The 23,749-nt window shown below is 41.7% G+C and overlaps 2 protein-coding genes across 3 annotated transcripts; both read left to right on the forward strand.

Annotated features, from left to right (window-relative positions):
- The first annotated feature begins 802 nt into the window (after positions 1-802).
- znf408 (zinc finger protein 408) lies at positions 803-9,021 on the forward strand. Of its 2 annotated transcripts, none has more exons than XM_037248182.1 (9): positions 803-991; positions 2,333-2,603; positions 3,126-3,184; positions 4,334-4,548; positions 4,973-5,628; positions 6,359-6,565; positions 6,781-6,898; positions 7,017-7,250; positions 8,340-9,021. In XM_037248182.1, the coding sequence occupies exons 2-9, from the start codon at positions 2,334-2,336 to the stop codon at positions 8,939-8,941; spliced, it is 2,361 nt and encodes a 786-aa protein (XP_037104077.1). In that variant the 5' UTR covers positions 803-991; position 2,333; the 3' UTR covers positions 8,942-9,021. The 2 variants fall into 2 exon arrangements, with proteins under 2 accessions (XP_037104077.1, XP_037104076.1); XM_037248181.1 differs by having other exon boundaries at positions 806-991; positions 6,775-6,898.
- A 5,559-nt stretch (positions 9,022-14,580) lies between these two features.
- LOC119120517 (alpha-2Db adrenergic receptor-like) lies at positions 14,581-22,907 on the forward strand. Its single transcript, XM_037247489.1, has 2 exons — positions 14,581-15,210; positions 21,404-22,907. Exons 1-2 carry the CDS (start codon positions 14,899-14,901, stop codon positions 22,538-22,540), a joined length of 1,449 nt encoding a protein of 482 aa, XP_037103384.1. The 5' UTR covers positions 14,581-14,898; the 3' UTR covers positions 22,541-22,907.
- Positions 22,908-23,749: the final 842 nt, after the last annotated feature.

Below are 23,749 nucleotides of genomic sequence, written 5' to 3' on the forward strand. Positions count from 1 at the left end.
ATGGATGGATGGATGGATAGATAGATAGATAGATAGATAGATAGATAGATAGATAGATAGATAGATAGATAGATAGATAGATAGATAGATAGATAGATAGATAGATAGATAGATAGATAGATAGATAGATAGATAGATAGAGGCACATCTCTGTTATTCAAACCACAAAAACACTGCTTTCATTTAGTCTGAGTTTCAGAGAGCTGTGCGCATTAAGGTAAACGGAATGTACCGGTAATACTGACTCAGAGAAATAAGAAAATGATGCTTAATTTGTATTTATCCCAAAGGGCGGTTTACACATGACATCAGCGTTGTCTTGTGACTCAGTGCAGTCGTTTCAAGCTGTTTTTTCATCCGTCTCCACGCTCAACACCCGTTCACTGTCTGCAATCACTGAGCTTTATACACTCGTAGTGAGAAATTGTTGTAAATAAAAATAAAAATAAACTTTTATTTCCCTTTTTTTTGTTGTTGCTGCAAATCGACACTGTTACAATTCTGTTAAACACTACCGTATATTCTTTTTGTGCCTTAGATTGATGAACAGAGCTCTTGAAATATATAATTTTTCCCCCTCTTGTGTAACTAATTAAGGTAGTCACTGTCAGAGAAGTGAGTCTTGTTTTTCTTTGTAAAGGCAGACCATTTGATCAATGGAATGTGCAAGTTAAAAAAAAATCGACCTTTTAAGGAGCTTTTACATCTATTTCTTTTCCCCGGTCATCAAAATACGCAAACATGACGCGTACCGATAGGCTTAATGTAAGCTGAATCGTTCATTTTTGTATGTGCATGTTATGTTATTAATTTACAAATATAGTGCATGTAGTTCATATGTGTTCGGGTAACATCATACTCATGCAATATTCACGGAACCTTTACGACGTGAAGCGCTCAGTTCCTTCCGGACTAATAACAAAAACGGACTTCCTGTGGCTATTCTGTCGTTGCTAAAGGATATTGTATTACATACCAAAGAATTTCAACGGTAGAAATAATCGGTCTACTGTAAACTTGCTTTAGGCTAGCAATACCTTCGCGCAGTTACTTAAACGTATATCAATTGACACATTTAAATGATTGATATTTATAATTTCTAGCCAAATGATGTGTGAGTAAACTAAACCGTATGCCGTTGATTTTACAGTCGCACTATGAATAAATCTGTGACAAAACTCAAAATTTCTCTTTAAAGGCAGGGTCACATCGTACTTATTTGTGTGTTATGTTTTTTTTTTTTTTTGTAAAACCCATTGACCCATTTGAATTAATAAAATTGCCTTTTTGAAATTACTTCCGAGATACAAATAATTTTCTCAAACTTAATTGCCCCAAATCAGGCATTTTCTTAATAATATTGTTATATCAATATAAATTCGAAATTTAACATGTACCAAAATAAATTAAAACAATTATTTCTAATCAAAGATTTGTGGGAAAATAAGCAGCCTCAATGTATTGTTATCTAATTAAGTCAAAGTCAAAAAAGTCAAAGTCTGCTTTATTGTCAACCTCTTCACATGCCAAGACACACAAAGAAATCGAAATTACGTTTCCACTATCCCACGGTGACAAGACATAGTACACGACATACATACAAGCAAACAACACAAAATAAAAACAAGAAGGCACAAACAATGAATAATAAGAGTGATGAATAAACAAATAATAAATAAATAAGAGGAGCAAAACGGAGCAAGTGTGCATACAGCAGACAGTCAGAATATAGCGCAAAAGTACAGGACGCTACGCAGAAGGGGGGAGAGAGTTCAGGATCCTAACAGCCTGGAGTACGAAGCTGTTGGTGAGTCTGGTGGTGCGGGAGCGCAGGCTCCTGTACCTCTTCCCAGAGGGCAGAAGATCGAACAAAGAGTGAGCGGGGTGACTCACATCACTCACAATCGTGGTCGCCTTGCGGGTGAGATGGGTTAAGTTATGTAGTGTTAGTAATGCCTCTAAATACTTTTCTCCGACTGGATGACGATGCATATCTTATTAGTCAAACTCAGATCATATCTCACAATTCCATAATGAATTTATCACACATCTTTGCGATACGCATATTGCATGTGTCATTATCGTGATGACGATATTATTTCGACATGCAGTATTGTGCAGCCTTAATTCCTATTTTTTTATAGTACAATGCAACTACTTGAGGTAACAAAATATTAAATTGCCGTCTGATTATGATGCAGTACAGGTCTACATCACCGTAAAGCACCATAAAGTACAACTACACATAATTGTGTCGCATAAAGTTGGTTAATACTGTGTAACATTCAATTAAGTTAATAATGACTCTTGTTTCTCTCCCTGTTTCTTATAGGATGATGGCCTCCTGTCTTTCTCCTTGCGTTCCTACTGCTCTGACTTCTTTTCTCTCTACAATACTTCCGCCTGGCTTTGCTGTGGGGCCTTCAATATCCTGTAAGGGAAGACTTGGACTGTGGTGGGTTGGTCGAGTTCTGCAGGTTGGAGACCTGCTGGGGAGGGAAGGGGACCCAGAATGGATACACAAGTTGCAGACTGGACGACTTGCTCCTCAAGACCTTATCACAAGAATGGAATCCATAACAGACAGCACCAAGGAAGAGAGGGTACGAAAAATCTGTGCATTTCTTTTCTTAAAGAAATAGTGCCTTTAAAGTGGCACTAGAGACAGAAAAAAAGGCAACTACATAACCTGCATAAAAGAGTGTAGCAAACAGTGGACAATCACAGTTCAACACTCCTGCAGGCTCATATTAATGACATTTTGTGAGTGCTGTCGCCCATACTGAGTGAGCTATGAACAACAGCATTGTGTCTCTGAACATATAGAAAGAGGTGTGCATGTAAATAACTCAGTCGGCGTTTATAATGATTTTAAATATTTGGTGGGTAATTTTACAAATAGTCATACTACGCTGAAGATTTGACTAATTAGCTGTAAATTCATTGTAATATCTGTGTCTTTTTCCAACAGCTTTCAGTGAAAAACAAAATGGCACATTAGGGCACCAACATCCACATGTCAGCCAATACGTTAGTCAGATCACCCATACATGATGAGTGTTGTACAATATATTTTCATTTTATATTTACTTTAGTGTTTTGTTTTGTTTTGTTTTGTTTTGAAGGCACCTACGCAAATAGCAGAGGACAATGCTGTTCCGGTGCGTGACGCTGTCTGGATCAGGTGAGCTGCCTTCACAACCAATGGCATTATTGTATTTTGTTTTATTTTATTTTGAGAGTTAATGTACATCTCATCCTTTAGAGCAAATATAAATTGTATCCCTCAAAAAAGTCATTTTTAATCATCTATTTCCTCCACCAATATTCCAATTTACTGTATATGCAATCTTGTATTATAAAACCAAAGATGTTGATGTCCATGAAGAAGTGTGCAATGGGCATTTGGCACAACATTATTGCTCAGCTACTCAGAAGCAACGATCAGTTCATTGATTATATGCTATTTTGGGGTGAAGAGTTCTCTGAATGTTCTGAACTCACATCATTAATTGTTAATTGATAATCATTGTTATGCCCAGCTCAAGTGTATCACCATTGCAGACAGTGAATCAGCGCAGCAGCATAATTGTTGTTCACCGTAAGGATTGTCATAGACACAGCCTTTCTCTCCCATCGCTTATGTCGTGATTTTTCCTCTCCAGCAATTTCTCTTTATCACCATCGCTGTAGATAAAGAGTGCCAGCACTTTAACTTGCTTTAGGGAGTTTGTACTGATTAAAAAAAAAAAAAAAACATTTTCTATCCGTGAGTAAACATAGATAGAAGCAAGCAAGAGGCATGGGGCACAAATCAGAGTTTATGATTTTAATATGTTTTTGGATATGAGCCAATGACTACATATTAAATATTAAACATTTTACAGCTGTGCATTTGATCCCAGGTGCTTCCCCGCAAACTATTTTTCTGCCCTTGTATGAGCAGACATTTTTAGACTGTGGATCAGTGGGCCACAGTTTAGCATGTCCGCCTCACAGTACAGAGGTTGCGGGTTTGATCCCAGCTCCGGCCTCCATGTGTGGTGTTTGTATGTTCACCTCTTGCTTGGAAGGGGTTTCCACCGCATACTCCAGTTTCCTCCCACATTCCAGAAACATGCATGATAGGGTGATTGGTCACTTCAAATTGCCCATAGGTGTGAGTGTGAATGGTTGTTTGTCCATGTGTACCCTGCGATTGGCTGGCAACAAGTTCAGGGTGTCCCCCAGAGTCAGCTGGGATAGGGTCCTGCACGCCCATGTAAGGAAAAGCGGTTCAGAGAATGGATGGATGAAAAAAAACGTAAATAATTGTTGTTTTTGTCTTCCACAGTTTTGCCTGCCAGGTGGAAAGCAAAGCTTCGCAGAATGTAGCAGTGCAATGCACGTGTGCAGAGATATGTGTGGGCATGTGTGTGAGTATGCGTTTGCGTGTGTGTCATGAGATCCAGCCAGGAACTGAACTCTTGTTAGGTGGTGAAATTGAGGGGGGAAATGATGCAAGAGACAGATTTGATGCACAGAACATCTCTGAAGGAGAACAAAGAGGTAAATGGATACTACAATTTTCTTTCGGTTGCTTTGTTGTAGGGTCAAGTTTAAATTCATGACAAAATAAAACAAATGTAAGACATAACCATACATTTTGACTTCTTGAGGCAGTAGTTCATAGTCATCAAAACGCCAAATTAGACTTTGCAATTGGAGTATTGGATCTGTGGCGCATTCAGACTATGGCTGCGTTGCAAAAAATATGAAAGTGGCCCAGATCGGTCTTGAAAGAAAATCGTAATTGAGCCGTTTTTGAAAAATCGGGCAAAAATATTGGAATTGAGCTACAGTGGAACATCACATCAACACAAATGCTCCATTATTTTCAATGATATTGTATTATTATGCTTAAAGAAAATCACATTTAAGTGGCTAAATATTTTCAATCTAGTCAACTAACACTTTGACACCGTATTTTCAGATTACCCAGTGGAACAATTTATGGATCCAGAAATGGCTGTGCCCAACTCACAGACCACTCAGGAAAAACAAATAAATGACCGGAGAGATGAAGAGGAAGAAGAAAACAAGGAACCTTATCAACTCTCACTTGGTCCTAAGGAAGGCAGACTGGAGGGAAGTAGCACAGCTTTTACCACTACTGCTAAAGGAGCCAATAGTGTCAGGACAAAGTTGAACTCAACAGACAGGCAGAGAACCTTAGGTGGCCCAGCTCCCTCTGTCCGCTGTAGCTCTCGCCTGGCTGCTAAACCACGACAAGTTCATTGTCAGACCAGCCAAGGAAAACAACTCACAAGTCAAACACACCCAGACAGACATATAGACAGGCAGGAGAGTTTCACATTGGTTACAAAGTCCTCTGCGGAAGCAGCGGTTTCCATGGCAACATCACATTCTGATTCCGTGCCTGTGAGAGCAGCAAATGCAACAGTTGAAGCTTCTATTTGGTGCCCAGAGGTGAAAGAGAAGCGTTACAGGTATTCCAGCTGTGGAAAGAAGTTTGATCAGATTGCCCACTTAAGGAAACATCAGTTTAGTCGCACAAAGACGAAAGCCTTCACCTGTAAGGAATGTGGCAAAAAGTGTACCTCTGCAGAGGCCTCTAAGGCCCATCAGGTAGGATTTAGCTAAATGCATTTTATTATTTTTTTTCTTCAAATAAATGTATCTTATAGGTGTCAAAGTCGAGGCCCGGGGGCCAGATACGGCCCGCCACATCATTTTATGTGGCCCGCGAAGACAAATTGTGCATCAAATTCGTGTGTCATTACTAGAATTGCAAATTGTCTTCACTTTTGAAATATATATATATTTTTTAACATTTGACCAGTTTTTACTCATCTGATTTGAAAGCGAGTTATTTGTCGGTTTGTTTTGTAGCTTGAGCACTGAATATATGAGGTGCTCATACATTTATTTGGGTTGACAGTCATAATGGCCCTCCGAAAGAAGCTATGACTACAATGCGGCCCGCGTAAAAAATGAGTTTGATACCCCTGTTATAGAATATCATTGAACTGGTGGACATTATTTATCCAATTCAGATGAGATTGTTTTGTTGTTGGATGTTTGCAAAATATGCTGCTCCAAAAAAGAACACAATTACATATTGCAATCTGTCACACTTGTATCATTATCAGGCTATCCAGTCAACAATGAATCAAATCCACAGTCATTAACAGACCATTTCTGTCCTCTATGCACCTTTCTTGGTGTTTCCTGCCTAGTTTTAAATTTGAATAATGGCTGGCAAAATAGTTTTTTTAACATGACCAGTCAAAACAGGATTTTAGACACAGATTTTGAACTTGATGCTGTATATTAATAATGGTGTGAACCCTTACAGTTGAGCCACCATCGGGAGTGTCTTTTTTCCTGTCCTCACTGTGACAAGACGTTTGGCCTAAAGCAGGACCTCCATGAGCACTTGGTCATCCACACAGAAGGGAAGCCATATGTGTGTGAGCGCTGTAGCAAAGCATTTGGGCATCGATCCTCGCTGCGAAATCACCGTCTCCTTCACTGCAGATTGATTTACCCCCAGCCTCCAAAGGTGCGTGCGTGCGTGTTCCAGGACAAGTTCATCAATATTACACTCTCAATACTAGTTTTCCCTAATAAATTGAATGTTGAACTCTCTACTTCTCAGTCAGATGTATAAATCTTTAATGTAGCCTTTCAAGATTCCTGACTGTCATCCACTTTCAACACCAAGAATATACAAAGAGGAAAAAGAAATTTGATTTGGGATTCTTCTCTCAGTTGCAGTGTACTATATGTCCCAAACTGCTAGCAAACTCTGGTTCTCTGAGGAATCACATGAAACTCCACACAGAAGAGAAACCTCACATCTGCCAGTACTGTGGAAAAAGTTTCAATCAAAAAGGTAATTCTGGAAGAACAAACAAGTCAGAGCTGATGTTGAATGACTATCAGTGAACTGAAACACATTTGAACAGCCTCGTCAACAAATGTAGTCTATGACGCATCTGTCTCTCTCGCAGGGAACCTTGATAGCCATTTGAGAATTCACAATGGAGAGAGACCATATCCCTGCCCTGAATGTGACCAAAGATTTGCTCAGAAGCCTGAACTTCGCCGCCACAGCCTTTCCCACACTGGAGGCGTGTTCCTCTGTAGTTACTGTGGAAAATCATTAAGGGACCCACATACCCTCAAATACCACGAAAGACTGCATACTGGTGACCGGCCCCATTGTTGCCCGATTTGTGAAAAAGGTGAGCACATAAAGTGGAAGTTAGAACTTAAACAGAGCAAACTTGATCAATGTTGTCATCCTCCAACGAATATAGTTTGTCACACTAAAGCCCAGTGGACACGAGCCGCCGATATGTGAACGCTATTAGTTATTACACATGACAATTAAAATCTTGTTTCAGATTTTAGCTATGGTCATAAAGGTTTACCTGCTTTTGCAAGCCACTTAAAATGATGTGGCGGGTCAAATCTGGCCCCCGGACCTCGACTTTCACACCTGTATTAAAGTCCACCAATGATCATCGTCACACACGCATCTGGGTGTGGTGAAATTTGTCCTGTGCATTTAACCCATCCCCATGTGATTTTGATCCATCCCCTGGGGGAGAGGGGAGCAGTGAGCAGCAGCGGCGCCGCGCTCGGGAATCATTTGGTGATCTAACCCCCCAATTCCAACCCTTAATGCTGAGTGCCAAGCAGGGAGGCAATGGGTCCCATTTTTATAGTCTGGTATGACCCGGCCGGGGTTTGAACCCACAACCTTCCAGTCTCAGGGCGGACACTCTACCACTAGGCCACTGAGCTGGGAATGGGAAAAGATCTGATTTGGGAAAACCATTAGAATAATGAAATGATGTTTTCAAAGGCTCGTCCACACGAAAATCAAATGTGATGTAGTTCATTGAGTTGTTCCCAATAGCTCCCAGATCAGCTAGAACGGGAGTCAAACAAGGAAAAGCAAAAATTAAGCACAAGAGGCAAACTTTTATTTGCTTTCAAATCCTTTAGTCATCCGTTCTTTACCAACTGAATCTAATTATAGTTGCTGTAAAAAGACAGCATTCTTGTCAAAAATATTGTGTGAATTATTTTAAACTTTTCTTCCTGAGAGAATGTGGCTTCTAAAACATTATATACTACCCAACCACGTGTATTTGATGATACTAATATCTAGCATTTAAAGTGTACCTGTGATGCTCAGAAGGACAAGTATATGGTTTATGAAGAAAAAATTGTATCCAACAGTTTGGATAAAAATGTCAGCTCCACATATCATGAACTTACTAGAGGATACATATTTACCTTTTCCTTTTTTTGTGGGTTACTAGGCTACACTATGGCAACAAAGCTGAGGAGGCACATCAAATCTTCTCACGTGACAGAAAAGCCTCACAGCTGCCACTGCGGTGCGTCCTACACTCTGAGACAAAGTCTTTTGAGGCATCAAGCACAGCACCATTCACAGGAGGAACTCAAGGCAGGACTAAGACAGAAGGCCAAACCAACTATACACAAAGTAAACTCTTGCCACTCAAGGCCAGTCAAAGGCCGACCTAAGAAAGGGTCCAAGGATGAAAAGGTTCAGAGAAGAGGACAAGGAAAGGGAGAAGAAAGTGGAACAGGAACAATTTTAAGGACATCAGAGACTTCACCTCGGGAGGATGAAAAGCCTTCAAATGACACCCAACACTCCGTTGTATTCGTTCACACTGACGCTACAGCTACACCAGGCTGCGGCCCTCTGCTGCTCACCTCAGATGACTTGCTTTCGAGAACGGGACAGGAGCTGGTTGAAGTGGTTATATCAGGCGATGCAGACCAGTGCATTGTGGTCCAGGAGCAGCAGGCAGTCGGAGATCTGATGATCGTACAAGAGGAGGAGCTCTGCTCTGTGGCCCAGACAGTTGAGATAAACACTGTGTTGCTTTAACTCGTATTCATTATCGGTTGAACAATCTTCATTGGACACAAAATGCATTTGATTGAATAAATTAATGTGTTTACATTTGACAACCGTTGAAAATGCAGTTTTCTTTCTGCCTCCATACAACAAAGTTTTGCCAATTACAAAATTCGGAATATCTACTGAGCCCTTTACTTTAGTGTATTATTTTATGGTCAGTCTCTGAAGTATGCATGTCATATTAGGGCCAAAAGCAGAGTGGACAAAAAGTACTTATGCTAAGGAGAACAGTACTAACAGAGATACTTCAACCTCATTCACAGCCAAATACATACAATACAAATATCTTTTAAGAATCCAGAAATTCAGTTGTATTTATCTACAGTCAAGCTCAAAATTATTCATATTAATTTTAAGCTTGACTATATATACTAAAAAGAAATTAACATGGTAGAGTAAAAAAGGATTTGATAATGGCTGTCCGCCAGCAGTTTAAGAGTACACTTTGGCTAAAGGTAAATATGTTATCGTTGATTTGTTGTCTCTGTCAACTGTCTAACAAAAAAATATGTTAAATTAGTTCCCGATACCTGAAAAAATATACCTTATACCTCCTTATCTTTTTTTTTTTTTTTCAGATTAGACTGAGATTCTGAGCACCAAAAGCTTCTGATTTTCAGGCTGCCGCAACAAAATGCCGCACATTTTCCAGCCATAAATCGTTGAAGTCAGTAATATCCAACAATTTTTGCTGCTGTCTATTTTTCTCTTCATCCATTTATCTTAAAAATAAACAAATCTATACCAAATCTGTTCTAAACTTTACCCAAAGTGCTTTGAAATCTGATAAGCATTCATGTGTGAGCGTGGAAGAATTGGACATATGCTCCTGCCTGCTTTTGGGTCTGGAATAGATTTGTCTATGGTGCAAAATTAACCGCAACCAAAACCTGATAGGGGGGGGGGGGGTGCTTTTCATTTAGGCAATACTCGCCAAAAATTCATGCTAGAATTAATGAGCCTTGTCCAGTTGTTTACTGATATTAAATTGTCAGGTTTAATGAAGGTGATGCAGCAGACAGAGAGAAATCAAAGATTTGCAAGACAACTTACATAACTAGATTTACTCAACTGAAAATTAAAGCTGTTAATGTTGAAGCCAGAAAAAATAATGTGACCATAAACACAATGTCATGCCGTCATGTTTTGTGGGTTATTGTTGTCTTGTCCTGTTTGTCGTATTGTCACTTCCTGTTTTATTTTGATAACTCTCCTCTCGTTTCAGTTCGTGGGTCCTTCCTCTGTGCGTCAGTCTACTTGTATTCCCTGATCTCATTTGTGTGCACCTGTGTCCTTGATCCTAATTGTCTGCACCTGGGCCCTTACCCTTCTGTGTGTATTTAGTCAGAGTCTTCCCCTTGTCTTGTGCCAGTGCGTCTTGTCCCGTCCAGAGCACGGATGATGAGTGATGAGTCCATGGGGTTGTGGGCATGTTCGATAAGGGGGCGATTCCAAGGGGGCTTGGTGTGGTGAGGGCTAATTCGGTGTGTGTGGCGGTGAGGGGGTTGAATTGGTGGGGGCTGTTGTTTTTCCATCCACCTGCAAAAAAAGAGTGGTTTGCGCCTCACGGAATTAATCCATTGGCAATCTAACTTCAACCCATAGAAAGGGAGGCTAACGTTTAGTTTGGAATACCAACAGTGGTGTGGTTGTGATTGTGAACATTTGAGTACAGCCAAGTAAGATAACTTGGGCTGGTTTGTGAAAGCTCTCTGAACCATTTTTTTAACTGTAGCATTTGCATAGTCATGGTTGACATGTTTCTATCTTTTACTACCTCTTTATACTAAAAGGTTGAGCTTGTTTACGTATTCCATAGGAAGCTATGATTGACATTTGGTATTTGCGTAAGCTCCCTAGATCTTCTCAGAGAGTCTTCATTATCCCCTCAATGAACCTTAAGGCAGTAGTTAATGACTTGTGAATCAAACGAGTTTGCTGTCGAAGCCTAGAGAGCCCATTTTGTAAAGCTGTTTTTTCATCATATGACCTCTTCAATAAAAAAAATATGATTCGTTTTAATGACCAACTATGTCATTTGGTTTTCAGATGTTAGTGTCTTTCTAAGTTCACAGCAATGTTTTGAGATGATAGTGTCGTCTTCTTATGCCCATTAACTCCCAGAGGAGCATGGGTCATTTACAAATCTTCCCGATCTTTTCTGTCTTTCCCCGTGGTTGCAACATACCTCTTCAGCCTTGCCTCATTGTTTCGCCTCTAGCTGTTTTTAAGCCTTCCACTCTTCCGCTTTCTCTGGGCGTTCCATGCCAGGGCTAGTTGTTGAAAAACTGCTAGTTGTTGGGTAACCTTTTTTATTTTACACTCGATTCTCACTCATGCGCAGATAAGATATGTAAGTAGCTTATCACAGTCGAAGTCTGCTTTATTGTCAATTTCTTCACGCCAAAACCTACAAAGAGATCGAAATTGCGTTTCCTACTATCCCACGGTGGAGACAAGACATATTACACCCAATTGGTCCACAGACAAACAAAACATTCAAGTCAGCAATATAAAAAGTAAAAATAAGAAGGCACGTACAATGAATAAATAAGAGCAACTTGGTGGAAATGGTGCAACTGTGCATACAGCAGACAGTCAGTATAATAGTGCAAAAGTACAAGTGGAGTAGTGCAAGGCAGCCATTGTGGTCCAAAAGGCCAGGACGTTATGCAGCCGAGGGGGGAGGGGGGAGCGAGTTCAGCCTGGTGTATGAAGCTGTTAATAAACAACAAACTGGAGGCGTCACGTCTGTGTAAAATTTGTAATCCTGCGAAACAATCCAAATTTTATTAAATGTACTTATAATCCGATTACCATTTTTATTTCTTCCTGTAACTAGAACAGAAAACAGTTAAAAGGTTACTGTATCCTGACTAGGTACATACTATGTATTCTCTTACTCCCCAAGCCTTGTGGGTTCTCTCCAGCTTCCTCCTACAATCCAACAACATATAAATTACTCTCAGTGGAGAATGTAAATTATCCATGGGTGTGGGGCGGTACGCTAGAGCACATCCGCCTCACAGTTAGGAGGGTGCGGGTTTGATTCAACCTCCGGCCCTCCCTGTGTGGAGTTTGCATGTGCTTGCGTGGGTTTCTTCCGCCTACTCCGGTTTCCTCCCACATTCCAAAGATACGCGTGGTAGACCGATTGAGGACTCCAAATTGCCCGTAGGTGTGAGTGCGAATTGCTGGTTGTGTGCCCTGCGATTGGCTGGCGACCAGTTCAGGGTGTTCCCTGCCTACTGCTCGATGATGGCTGGGATAGGCTCCAGCACGCCTGCAACCCCCGTGGGGACAAGCGGTACAGAAAATGGATGGATCCATAGGTGAGAGTTTAAAAGATTTTCTGCCTGTCAACCCTGCAATTGACAGAGGACCTGTCTCTGACAGGCTCTTTCTCCCCTGTGAGACAGAACAGGATAAATGGTATAGAAAATATATGGATTGATGTTGAAACCTGCTCTCTGACTGGATCCAGTGATGCATCACTCACCTCCCACGGTGGTGTGGGCTGCATCTAGAGGCAACAGGAGTAATTGGGTTAAATATACATACAGCTTTAGGTTGAGTTCAAGCTATCCATCTTTGCACACAGCTAAATTAAGAGCACCATGAGGTTATTCAATGTAGGCTTTTCCTCTTACCATGTATTATATACTGTATGTGACCAGAGGAGACAGGTTACTCAATTTCTCAACCCAAATATATTTCAAATATGGCATGAAAATATGTTTTTGGATAACACAGGGACAACAAGCCGTTCATTGAAGGGGAACTCAACCCAAGCTGTCTAAACCTTCTGTTACAATTTAAATGAGCATACTTTCTTTATCAGCAAGTGTATTTATTCTAAGAACAAATAAGTTTAAAATATCACGTATGCCTTTGTATATTCATTTATGAAGGCCACTAAAAAATCACAAATTAATTTCACTGCCATTGATTAAAAGGGTACAACACGCTAGCGTGCCACAGCAGTTGCATCAACTTTCCAAGCTTTTTTTTCAAAGGTCTCAGAGCTATGAGTGATGTTTTGAATATAACATGAGCTGAGTAAGCCATTTACTAGAGAAGAATGAATCTGCATACATAGTAAGGGTGATGTGGCTCAGTGGTACAGTGTTTTTCTCCCAACTTGAAGGTTGTGGGTTCAATAGTTGCACCTTGAATCTGACAAAATGAAAATTAAAAGGAAACCGCAAATCAGACATTGCTTTTGAACTGTGGTCCAATAGAATTATTTCAACAGTCCTGGATGAAAATGGTGGTACACATTCTTTTAAAGAGACATGTTCAACCAAGGTGGGCCCTGAAGGTGTCACGGAACGGATAGAGCAGGGCGACCAAATGCAGCTTGGACCAGGGTTTATTGAAGGGAACTCAAAGACAGACTCGGCAAACTGACATGACTTAAAATAACAAAGGACTAGCCGACAGGGACGTGAAACAAAGGACGTGAGGACATTACGACAACAGGAACCAAAAAGACATCAACACAACAATGATCCGACGGGGCGTGAGAGGCAGACAGGACTTATATACACGACAGGTAACAAGAGGCAGGTGAGAATAATCAAACTAATCATGGGCACACAGGAGGGGAGGGGCGAGCACACAGACAGAAACCATGACAACAGACACGTAGTGGAACAGCTGGGGACGAGACGTGACAAAAAGACCATCTCCAAGAAGCTTGATGTTCCTAACTAAAGGTGCGCATATTCAGAAATTTAAGATTCACCGAACTATCAAGTCGCTCTTGAGTATAAGTCGCACCCTCGGCCAAATTATGAAACATACTGCGACTTATAGTCCGGAAAATACTGTACTTGCCAAACTGTCTCGTGCTGTTATTTTATTTTCTCAAGTCAAAGCAGACGTTTGCAAAGGTCTTGTTTTGATCAAACACAAAAGACATTAAAGGATTTGGACAATTCAAAGGTAAAACATTTTGTTACAATATTAATTTGATGAAAGCGCTATCTGTTTCCCACTGCTGTTACTCCACATATTCTCTCTCCTGGACCTTTTCCAATGGAGTCTATTTATCCTTATCTTTCCTTTATTTTCTCCACCAATATTTTTCTGTTATTTTATTTTTCCCCCTCTGCTCCTTTCTTAGCTGCTCCTGTGCATCAACTTGTCATTCCTCCTCTCTGCACGTCACTTCTATTTTATTTCCCTCTTTTGTCTACATTGCTTGATCCATGAATCATCTCCTTTTTTCCTTCTTCCCTCCCTCTCTTCCTCGCTGTGCCATATTCCGCTCTCAGATTCCTTTCATCTGCTACTCTCTTCTCCTCTCCTCTCATTCCTTGCTCATTTCCTGGGTGTTAAAATACTCTCCCCAAACATCTCTCACTCTCCTCACTGCACACCTCTTCTTTCATTTCACTCCGTCTCCTGCTTATTCCAGCAGTGGAGCATCGGAAAACGGCAGCACTTTCACTCAGCGCTTCAACCATTTGCATCATTGATATTTTTATGCCTTACCTTCTCTTCTTCCTCCTCCAGTTTTTTTTTGTTACTTATTTCCTTTTTGTCTGTTTCGCTCCTTACCAAAGATTTTGTGGAAGCTTTCTTCACTCCACATGACTCCAACTTGGCATCGTATTTTGTGCGCCTGGTATATTGGAAACAAGTACAGTCTTTGTAACATCAACGTCTGGCTTTTGGAATGTAACGTATTATTTTGCAAATCCTTCTATACCGACGAAATGACTATGAGACTTTAAAATCTGTAATTGTTTTTTTTTTTAATTTGACAACTGTTCTGCTACGATGATGGACCTTCTCTGTGTTCAAAGACTTTTTGGGAGGATTGTTTTGCTTTCTTCTCCCACATTTTTCTAACTGGCATAAGGCAAGTCTGATTTAAATGCAGTCAGGTAAAAAACAGAGACTGTAATTTACGAAGAATGGACTCAGATGTGCTCTCACCTGTAATGGCCACTATCTCCACAACCTCTTCTTTGGAGAATATTAGTCAGACGTCCTCTTCCTTGTCAAGGTCTGCTTCTCTGCCTCCGCACTCTAAGGCAGCATCAGCGCTCATCCTGCTGGTTGTCACTGTCATCATCCTAGTGACAGTTGTGGGGAATGTACTGGTTGTGGTGGCCGTGTTTACCAGCCGTGCCTTGCGGGCTCCTCAAAATCTTTTTCTAGTGTCTCTGGCTTCAGCGGACATACTGGTGGCGACGTTGGTCATCCCCTTCTCCTTGGCCAATGAGGTGAGGAGAAAAAAAAATGGGATTCATCTCATCTGTAAATCAGTGAGTGGGTTTTCAAACTTAGTTTCGGCATTGTTTATTTAAATGAGATGTATTGGTCAGATAAGTATTAGATGCAGAAAAAAAATCAACGTTTCTATTATCGTCACAAAACGGTGGTTAGAGGCGGTTCCTCTGGACTGGAAAGAGAGTTGTGCCCCCACCTATACTCTAAATTCCCTGCAACAAAACGACAAAAAACACTACCAAGTACCCCTGATGCCAAAATCCAGCACCGCATGAAGGCGGTGGGGCAAAGCCTTCGAGACCCCCATAGCCCGATTGGGGGAAAAACCACGGAGCTGCAAGGCTGGTGTGGGTGCGGCGTCGCGTTGCGGCGGTAATGAGGAGTCGTTCACTGGATTGAGAAGACCTCGGTTAAGCCTGAGGCATCCGATGCGGGCGGCCGCTTGAAACGTGCTCTCGCTCAAGGAAGACTCCGACGTGCCTTGCTTGTCTGCAGAGCTCTGCAGGTTGGCCATCGTGGTGGTGGCCCTCACGGAGGTGAGGTGGCCACGTTCGGGCGAAACCAGAGTGGGTGGTTACACCTACCACTGGTCGGGCCGGTGTGATGGCCGGCACCTCCAGGGGGTGCTGTTGGTGGTGGCTGACCGAGTAGTCTCGCAGGTGAAGGAAGTCACGCCGGTCTCGGAGTGTATTATACGACTGCGCCTCGCTCACTTATTGGGCGTGGTGTCGTTCGTCGCAGTATATGCTGCCACCGGGCTCTCCACTAAGGAAACCTTCTACACCGAAATCAACTCGGCGGTGAGCTTGGTCCCGAGTGGGGACACCCTGATTGTCCTTGGGAACTTCAATGCTGTCACAGGCACCTCCAGGATTAGCTACGAGGCGTGCATCGGTCCTCACGGCTCTGGAACATTCCCCAACGGGGAACGCGACACCAACTCCTCCCTGATGCTGGACTTTATCAGGAGTCATGGTCTGAGGGTTGGTGGTTCGTGGTTACCGAGGCTGGATCCATGGCGTTGGACTTGGTATTCTAATACCGGCCACACCAGGAAGGAGATCGACCACGTTCTCGTAGGTGGTCGTGGTCCCTGCTGCTGGCCTGTGGGGTGTTCGGGAGTGCTCAGTTCTTCAATACTGACCACCGACTCCTCATCGCTACGCTACAGCTCCGTCTTAAGGCCCCGAGAAGGGCGGCACCTGGCCAAATATGGCTGGACATTGGCCAGCTACGGGAGCCTGATGTGGCTGCAGCGTACGTCGAGAGTCTGGCTGGGAGGCTTGGAGGGCTGGGCTCCTTGGGAGGTCCACAGGCGCTGTGGGAGGGATTCAGAGACTCAATCCTGGGGTTGCCAAGGAGACCATCTTTGCAGAGACACTGGATGTCCTCGAAACATGAGGAAGCGGAGCCATTAGGGCTACGTGTCTCCTAGATCAAAACAAAGATCCAGGCATTCGGCGAGATTCTGGATGGTGCTATTGAGTCGGCTGACGTGGCAGGCAAGAGGGTTGAGATTGTGGAAGAGTTCACTTACCTCGGCAACGTGGTTCACCGCTCCACCTCGTGCAAGGCAGAAGTCGATCGTCCCGCTGACGGACCCGGCAAACAGAATAACCTGTGAGCCGGACCCAAAAGGCTGGAAGCACCCAGTAGGGAGGCCACGTGCACGATGGTTGCCGCACTTGGGAGTCATTTGAAGAGTGTTGACGCATCGGGCCCGGCAGGCGCTCGGACCTATGCCAGACGGTCACTGAGCAAGTGGAGCAGGATGGTGAGCGCGTGCCCCCATGCCTGACCTGACAAAAAACCCCAAATGGCTTGTTTTCCAGGTTATTTCTCTGGGTCAAATAAATAACCCATAAAGTTGGGTGAAATATCTAACCAAACATTAGGTCTAAGTGCATCTGAGCTGGCTTATTTATGCCTTGTGCATTGGGTTCAAGATTTGACCCAGCAGATTGTATCAAGATTTTGGTCCAGCAACAGGTAAAAACTATGATACGTTAACACTACCAAGAAATGGGTTACCAGGTTATCAGTATAGTTGAATAAAATGTATTTTATTATCAATGTTCTAATGAGAAGAAGCAAGCATCGTGACCTACCCATGGCCACCTTCCCTGACTGATTTGAACTCCAATCCCAGTGTCCAAAACCAGCAAACTCTAACATGGCAACCAACTTCAGTTCTTCAGCCCACACAAATACAGTTTTCAGCACAATTTGCCGTCTTAAAATAATTAACTCACCTTGGGTAAATGTTACTCAATCTGCCTAAAATCCGGTATCTTTTTTTTTTTTAGCATGGAAGAAGGCACTAAAAAGCATGAAAAATGGAAAGTCAGTCAGTCCCAATAACATGCGTGTAGACATATGGAAACATCCAGGCAAGGTGGCTGTAAAGTTTTTCCTTCAGGCTGTTTAGTGGAATTTTAGAGGAATGGAGCAAAAGTTTACCCGTGACAGTTTTTAAGCGTATGGATGGTGTGCAGAGTTATGGAGGCATGCGCTGGAAAGGAGAAGAATGATTAGAAGTGATTAGGAGTACCTGGAGATAACTTTAGAAAAGAGCTCATTTGGGAGATGATTTGGGTGATATTTTAGAGACAAAGTTAGAGAGAGAAGATTGATATGGATTGGACACACCCAGAGGAGAGATTGGGAATTCTTGGTTGAATGGTAATGAGGATGGACCTGCCAGGGAAAGGGATGTAGTGAGGGATGGCATGATCACAGTTGGTGTTAGAGAGATGAATGCAGAAGATTGACTTTGATGGAAAAGGATGACACGCTGAGGCAACTCCTCAGGGGACAAGCCAAAAAGAAGAGGAAAGACTAACTGTGGGGAAATCGTGCCCGTTAATCCTGGAGGCTCAAAGAAGTTCGGCCTGTGCTCTAGCTTCTACTTTCCCTCCCGAGCCAGGATGTTCTGATGGATTTTGATCACGTAAAGCCAAACACAGCCTGTCACCATCGATATCACAAAACTGCAACAAAATACCAGATGAGACAAAGTCAATGACATTCATCAACTTGGTAAGGCTTTCAAAACCATTTACTAAAGCTTTACCATGGCCACGATCCCCAAATCAATTAAACGTGGCCTTCAAAATTGCCTGCCTTCAAAATTGAACCCAAGAACCAAGGCGCTATTTGACGCTCTGATCACAAGATTACAGTTTGAGTGTCCCGGCCATAGACATCGATGATCCAGGTTGTTGGAGACTTCAAATCCTCCTTTCAATTATCTACTAACAGCTTCACAACAAAAGGGAATACAAGCTCGTCCATGCTGAATGCAAATGTGAAGGGATTTTGAGTCGATCTTTTATGTGTTTAACTGATTTGTTGAAGTGTTCTTTACATTTCGTAATTATTTGACAACTTTAAAAAAACATGTTTGATTATTATTTTCACTTCATCAGACACCAGCTAGTTTCGTGCATTCATTTATGTACTTGCACACCAGCTTGTTCTTTTGCATCATAATTTATCCGATTAGTGCATTTAGTCCCGCAGTTATCAGGTCAAAGAGGTTGATGCACTAATCATTGTATTTACACCAGATTTCACACTTCCTCTGGCTGACGTTAGCTGTGAAAGCAGCATAAGTAGTTTGCAACATGAATTATACCATGAAGAGAACAGACGAGGCTCAGATCCAGCTTTAGTCTATCCAAGTGGATTCTTAACAAATTCATCCGTCACTCCGATCCAAAACCAATATTTATTATTCTATAATTAGTTAAACATCATTTAAGGCTAAATTCTAGGATTACGCTGTTCAAATTAAATGAGTACACAATTAAGCTTTTTTATTTCAATCTAAAAATTTAGCCTTACAACACTTTTGCTGTGTACTAATTTTTGTGACATTAAATGGATTTGGTAAAAGAAACTCTGTGTACATTGTCAAATTTTTAATCAATGGCCCTGTTGTGTGTGAGTATTTTGTAGTTTTGCGATGAAAATTGAACATTTCTAACTACGCTTAAGGTCAAGATTTAAAGTGGGTTTCATGTCAATATTAATTGAGTTGCCAATTATAATAGTATAAGTCAGTTTGATTAAAGGCACACATTTTTTGCCAGTCTGCAATTTGCATTATGTTTGTGCTACCATTCATCTTATGTACAATATATGTCAGTACTATGGCGCTACATGATTAATTTGAATACATTTTGGTTGTGAAGGCCAAACAAATTTCTGATTTGGAAGAACCCAAACCTTAAGTCATCTGCTGTATAATTGACATAAGACCGCTTGTTGTTGTGTCAGGTCCATATTTTGTAGGAGGACTATTGTTATGCAACAACCCTGTGCTGTGCACATTTTCCGTTCTTGCCTGACACATTTTCTCTTTTTCTTCTCGTGAAAGTTAAGGCCTGCCTTGAGCTATTCACAGCATTTTCAGTCCACCTTGCTTCAACACCTATACACCATCTTGCGATGATTCAGCTGATCTTTGTCTTAGCTCCCACAATTTAGGCTGAAATGGTCCACAATCATTTTAGATATCTCAGAGGTTCGCAGAGACTGAAAGCAAATTTCTTTTACGCACACACGTCAAGTGTGTCTGTATATCAGCTCCACATATAAATCCCAATTCAGAAACATTTTTAGCTTGACTAGCTTAGCTCGCTCGTAGACAAATTTTTATTTGTACTACCGTATTTTCCGGACTATAAGGCGCACCTAAAAACCTAAAATTTTCTCAAAAGCCGACAGTGCGCCTTATAGTCCAGTGCGCCTTATATATGGATCAATTGATGAATTTGTTGATCCATACTGGTTGTACACAGTGCTCTGCCAAAATGTTTCAGTACGTTTTAGTACGACTAGTAAATTACAAGGTCGCATCGCTTCCCAACATTACGGCAACTGTAGTCAGGGGGCGTCACCGAATAGCTGTTGTACCCGCGAGGCTATTTCATTTCAAAATAGGCTGCTCCGTTAATGTTTCGAGTAAATTTACGGATTGATATGGAAGGGAAACATAGGTAAGCAGTACCAATGTGTTAGATCGAACTTTAGTCAGTTCCGATCATTTTATAGGAGATCGTTTGAGAAACGCGATTGTTTACACTTTGCTGAGGCTCATGGGAGATTGCGAGCTGAGGCTCATGGGACTTTGCGGATGGCTAATGCTATAACGATAGCTGCTATACGTACCAGGCTATTTCATGTCAAAATAGGCTGCTCTGTTAATGTTTCGAGTAAATCTACGGATCGATATGGAAGGGAAACATAGGTAAGTAGTACCAATGCGTTAGATCGAACTTTAGTCAGTTCCGATCATTTTATAGGAGATCGTTTGAGAAACGTGATTGTTTACACTTTGCTGAGGCTCATGGGAGATTGCGAGCTGAGGCTCATGGGACTTTGCGGATGGCTAATGCTATAACGATAGCTGCTATACGTACCAGGCTATTTCATGTCAAAATAGGCTGCTCCGTTAATGTTTCGAGTAAATCTACGGATCGATATGGAAGGGAAACATAGGTAAGTAGTACCAATGCGTTAGATCGAACTTTAGTCAGTTCCGATCATTTTATAGGAGATCGTTTGAGAAACGCGATTGTTTACAGAGGGCTCGTTGGTTATTGGCTCGTGGATGCATACCGCAACCCTAGTCAACCTCAGTTTGTTGCAGTATAGCTTCTATTTTATGCGCCTTATAATCTGGTGCGCCTTATATATGGACAAAGTTTTAAAATGGGCCGTTCATTGAAGGTGCGCCTTATAATCCGGTGTGCCTAATAGTGCGGAAAATACGGTATTTTGGGTAATTATAAAGTTAATGATATGCAATAGCTGTGATCAATACCAAATCTTGTATATGAATTAAACAACAATGTTATTCACACCTCTTGGGTTTTTCCTTAAACATACTAAACTATATAGACTCTAATTAAAGCTGATCTCATGTTTCGATGGTCTCGGTAGATATTAAAGACAAACCCATGACAAGCTTGAGAACTTTCATTTTCATTTCATTCAATGAAAACAAAAATCTTGTCTCACTTTGAGACAAATTAGTCGAAAATATTGACAGTGTCACCTCACTGATAACTGCAATTATATCTTGTCAGATTGACATAGGACCGCTGGCATGTCATTGATTTCCACTCAACTTCCTTGTAACTAAACTGCCACATCCTAAATGGTTTCTCTTCTTTTCAGGTGATGGGCTACTGGTATTTTGGTTCCACATGGTGCTCCTTCTATCTGGCTCTGGACGTTTTGTTTTGCACTTCATCCATCGTCCATCTTTGCGCCATCAGCCTCGACCGCTACTGGTCAGTCACCAAAGCCGTCAGCTACAACCGCAAACGGACACCCAAACGGATCAAATTAATGATCAGTGTGGTGTGGCTGATATCTATCGTCATCTCTTCACCGCCTCTCCTCATGGCGCACACACAGAAGAGTTGGGACTTGGATGAGCAGAAAGACCCCCAGAGGCAGGAGTGTTTACTCAACAACCAGACGTGGTACATCCTTTCCTCTTGCCTTGTGTCCTTCTTTGCACCAGGAGTCATCATGATACTGGTCTACTGTAAGATATACCGTGTGGCCAAACAGCGAGCCTCCACTGTATTTGTGGCTAAAAATGTGATCGAGCGGCAACCATCTCAATCTGAGACGTGTTTTGGTGGTGTCCAAGGAGTTGGAGCCAAGTGCAGAGCATCTCAGTACAAGCCAGACAACCAAGCGCCTGAGAATAGGCACAGCTCTTCAAACATAGAGAGTAACAGCAGCAGCCACAAGCGAGAAGAGTTGGACATTATTAACTTAGAGGAGAAGACCCAGGGGGACAACATCAAAACATCCTCCTTGTTTTCTGCTTCGCTCCACATCTCCAGGAGAGCTGGTGGGAAGAGGAAAGCAGAGGAGGGAAAAGACACTGAGGGACCAGCAAACAGGTTGAAGCCTCCTCCTCCATCTTGTGCTTCCATATCGTGGGTATCATCTGATCACTGCTCCCAACACTTCCTCCTCCCTTCTCCCATGATGCTCCGAAGGAGGCAGATGTCTTTGTCCAAAAACAAAGTGGCACAAATGAGGGAGAAGCGATTCACGTTTGTTCTGGCAGTAGTGATGGGAGGATTTGTCCTCTGCTGGTTCCCATTCTTCTTTACTTACAGTCTTCAAGCTCTCTGCGGAGAGAGATGCACGATCCCCGATGAACTCTTTAACCTCTTTTTCTGGATCGGCTACTGTAACAGTTGCCTGAACCCAATCATTTACACTATTTTTAACCGAGACTTTAGGAAGGCCTTCAAGAAGATTATTTTTCGAACTCATAAACAAACTTAAACTGTGAATGTATGTGTTCAAACACAAATGTGTGCACACTTTTAATCTCATTTTCAACTGTTCTGTGATATGAGCATTAAAGGGCTTGTCTTTTGAGGATTCATTTATTATCTACCTACAGAATAATTCATTTAATAACCATTTTTGTAGAAGCAACAAGCCAGGGCAAAATGATTGTAAGACATTTTTTCTAATTCAGCTCTCTTAATACTTAACAGTTCCCATGTATAACTACTGTACCTGTTTAAATATTCATTGGAGAAAAGGACTGGAGGGTAGTCATCCTGGAAATGTCTGTGCATTGTAATCGGAATATTGACAGCCAAAAGTACATTTTAGTTCTAAAGTTTTAGACCTTGAAAAACTAAGAGCATTGTTTTAGGTTATATTTGTACAAACTAGTGAGATGTACAGTGCCATATAAAAGTACCTGCCTTATCAAATTCTTATTTTTTGCAGTATTTTTCCACACTTTATATTTACAGTCACCAAACAAATGTAAAAATGAATTGGATTCATATCTGGATTTTGACTAAAGTCCACTCCAAAACCTATATTTTTTAAGCCTTCAGAAGTTGACTTGCTGGTGTATTTTGGATCGTTGTGCTGTTGCAGAATCCAACTTGTCACCTTCAGGATTTTCTTGCAAAAAGCCAGATTCATGGTTCAGTCTATAGCAGCTAGTCGTCCAGGTCCTGTATCAGTAAAGCAGCCCCAGACTATCACACTCACAAACTTGGTATAATGTTCTATTTCTGGAGTGCTGTGTTACATTTACCCCAGATGTAATGAGATACACGCAAAGTGCAACTTTAGTCTTTTCATTTCATAGAATTTTGTCTTCTTAGCGATGATGATGAGGTTGTTTTTATTATTATTATTTGGGGGGTTTTCTGCCTTGGCTGGCATCCTTTGTTCCTTCATGATCTCCTGGATGAGTCATCACTGTGGTCTTGCGGTCATTTTTTGTAGGCTGGCTGTTCACTACCACTCCATGTTTTTCTATTTGTGGATAATGACTCTCTCCATGGTTGGGTGGACTCCTAAAGCTTTAAGAATATCTTTGTAACGCTCTACAGACTGATAGATGTTAATTGCTCTATTCCTTATCTGTTTATGAATTTCTTATATTGTGACATTCAGAGGCTTTTTGACCAACTTCATTTTGTGTCCCAAAAATTATGAATTAACTAATTGATCACTGTTTTT

The sequence above is a fragment of the Syngnathus acus genome, chromosome 3 (genome assembly GCF_901709675.1).
Source record: "Syngnathus acus chromosome 3, fSynAcu1.2, whole genome shotgun sequence".
Lineage (NCBI taxonomy): Eukaryota > Metazoa > Chordata > Actinopteri > Syngnathiformes > Syngnathidae > Syngnathus > Syngnathus acus.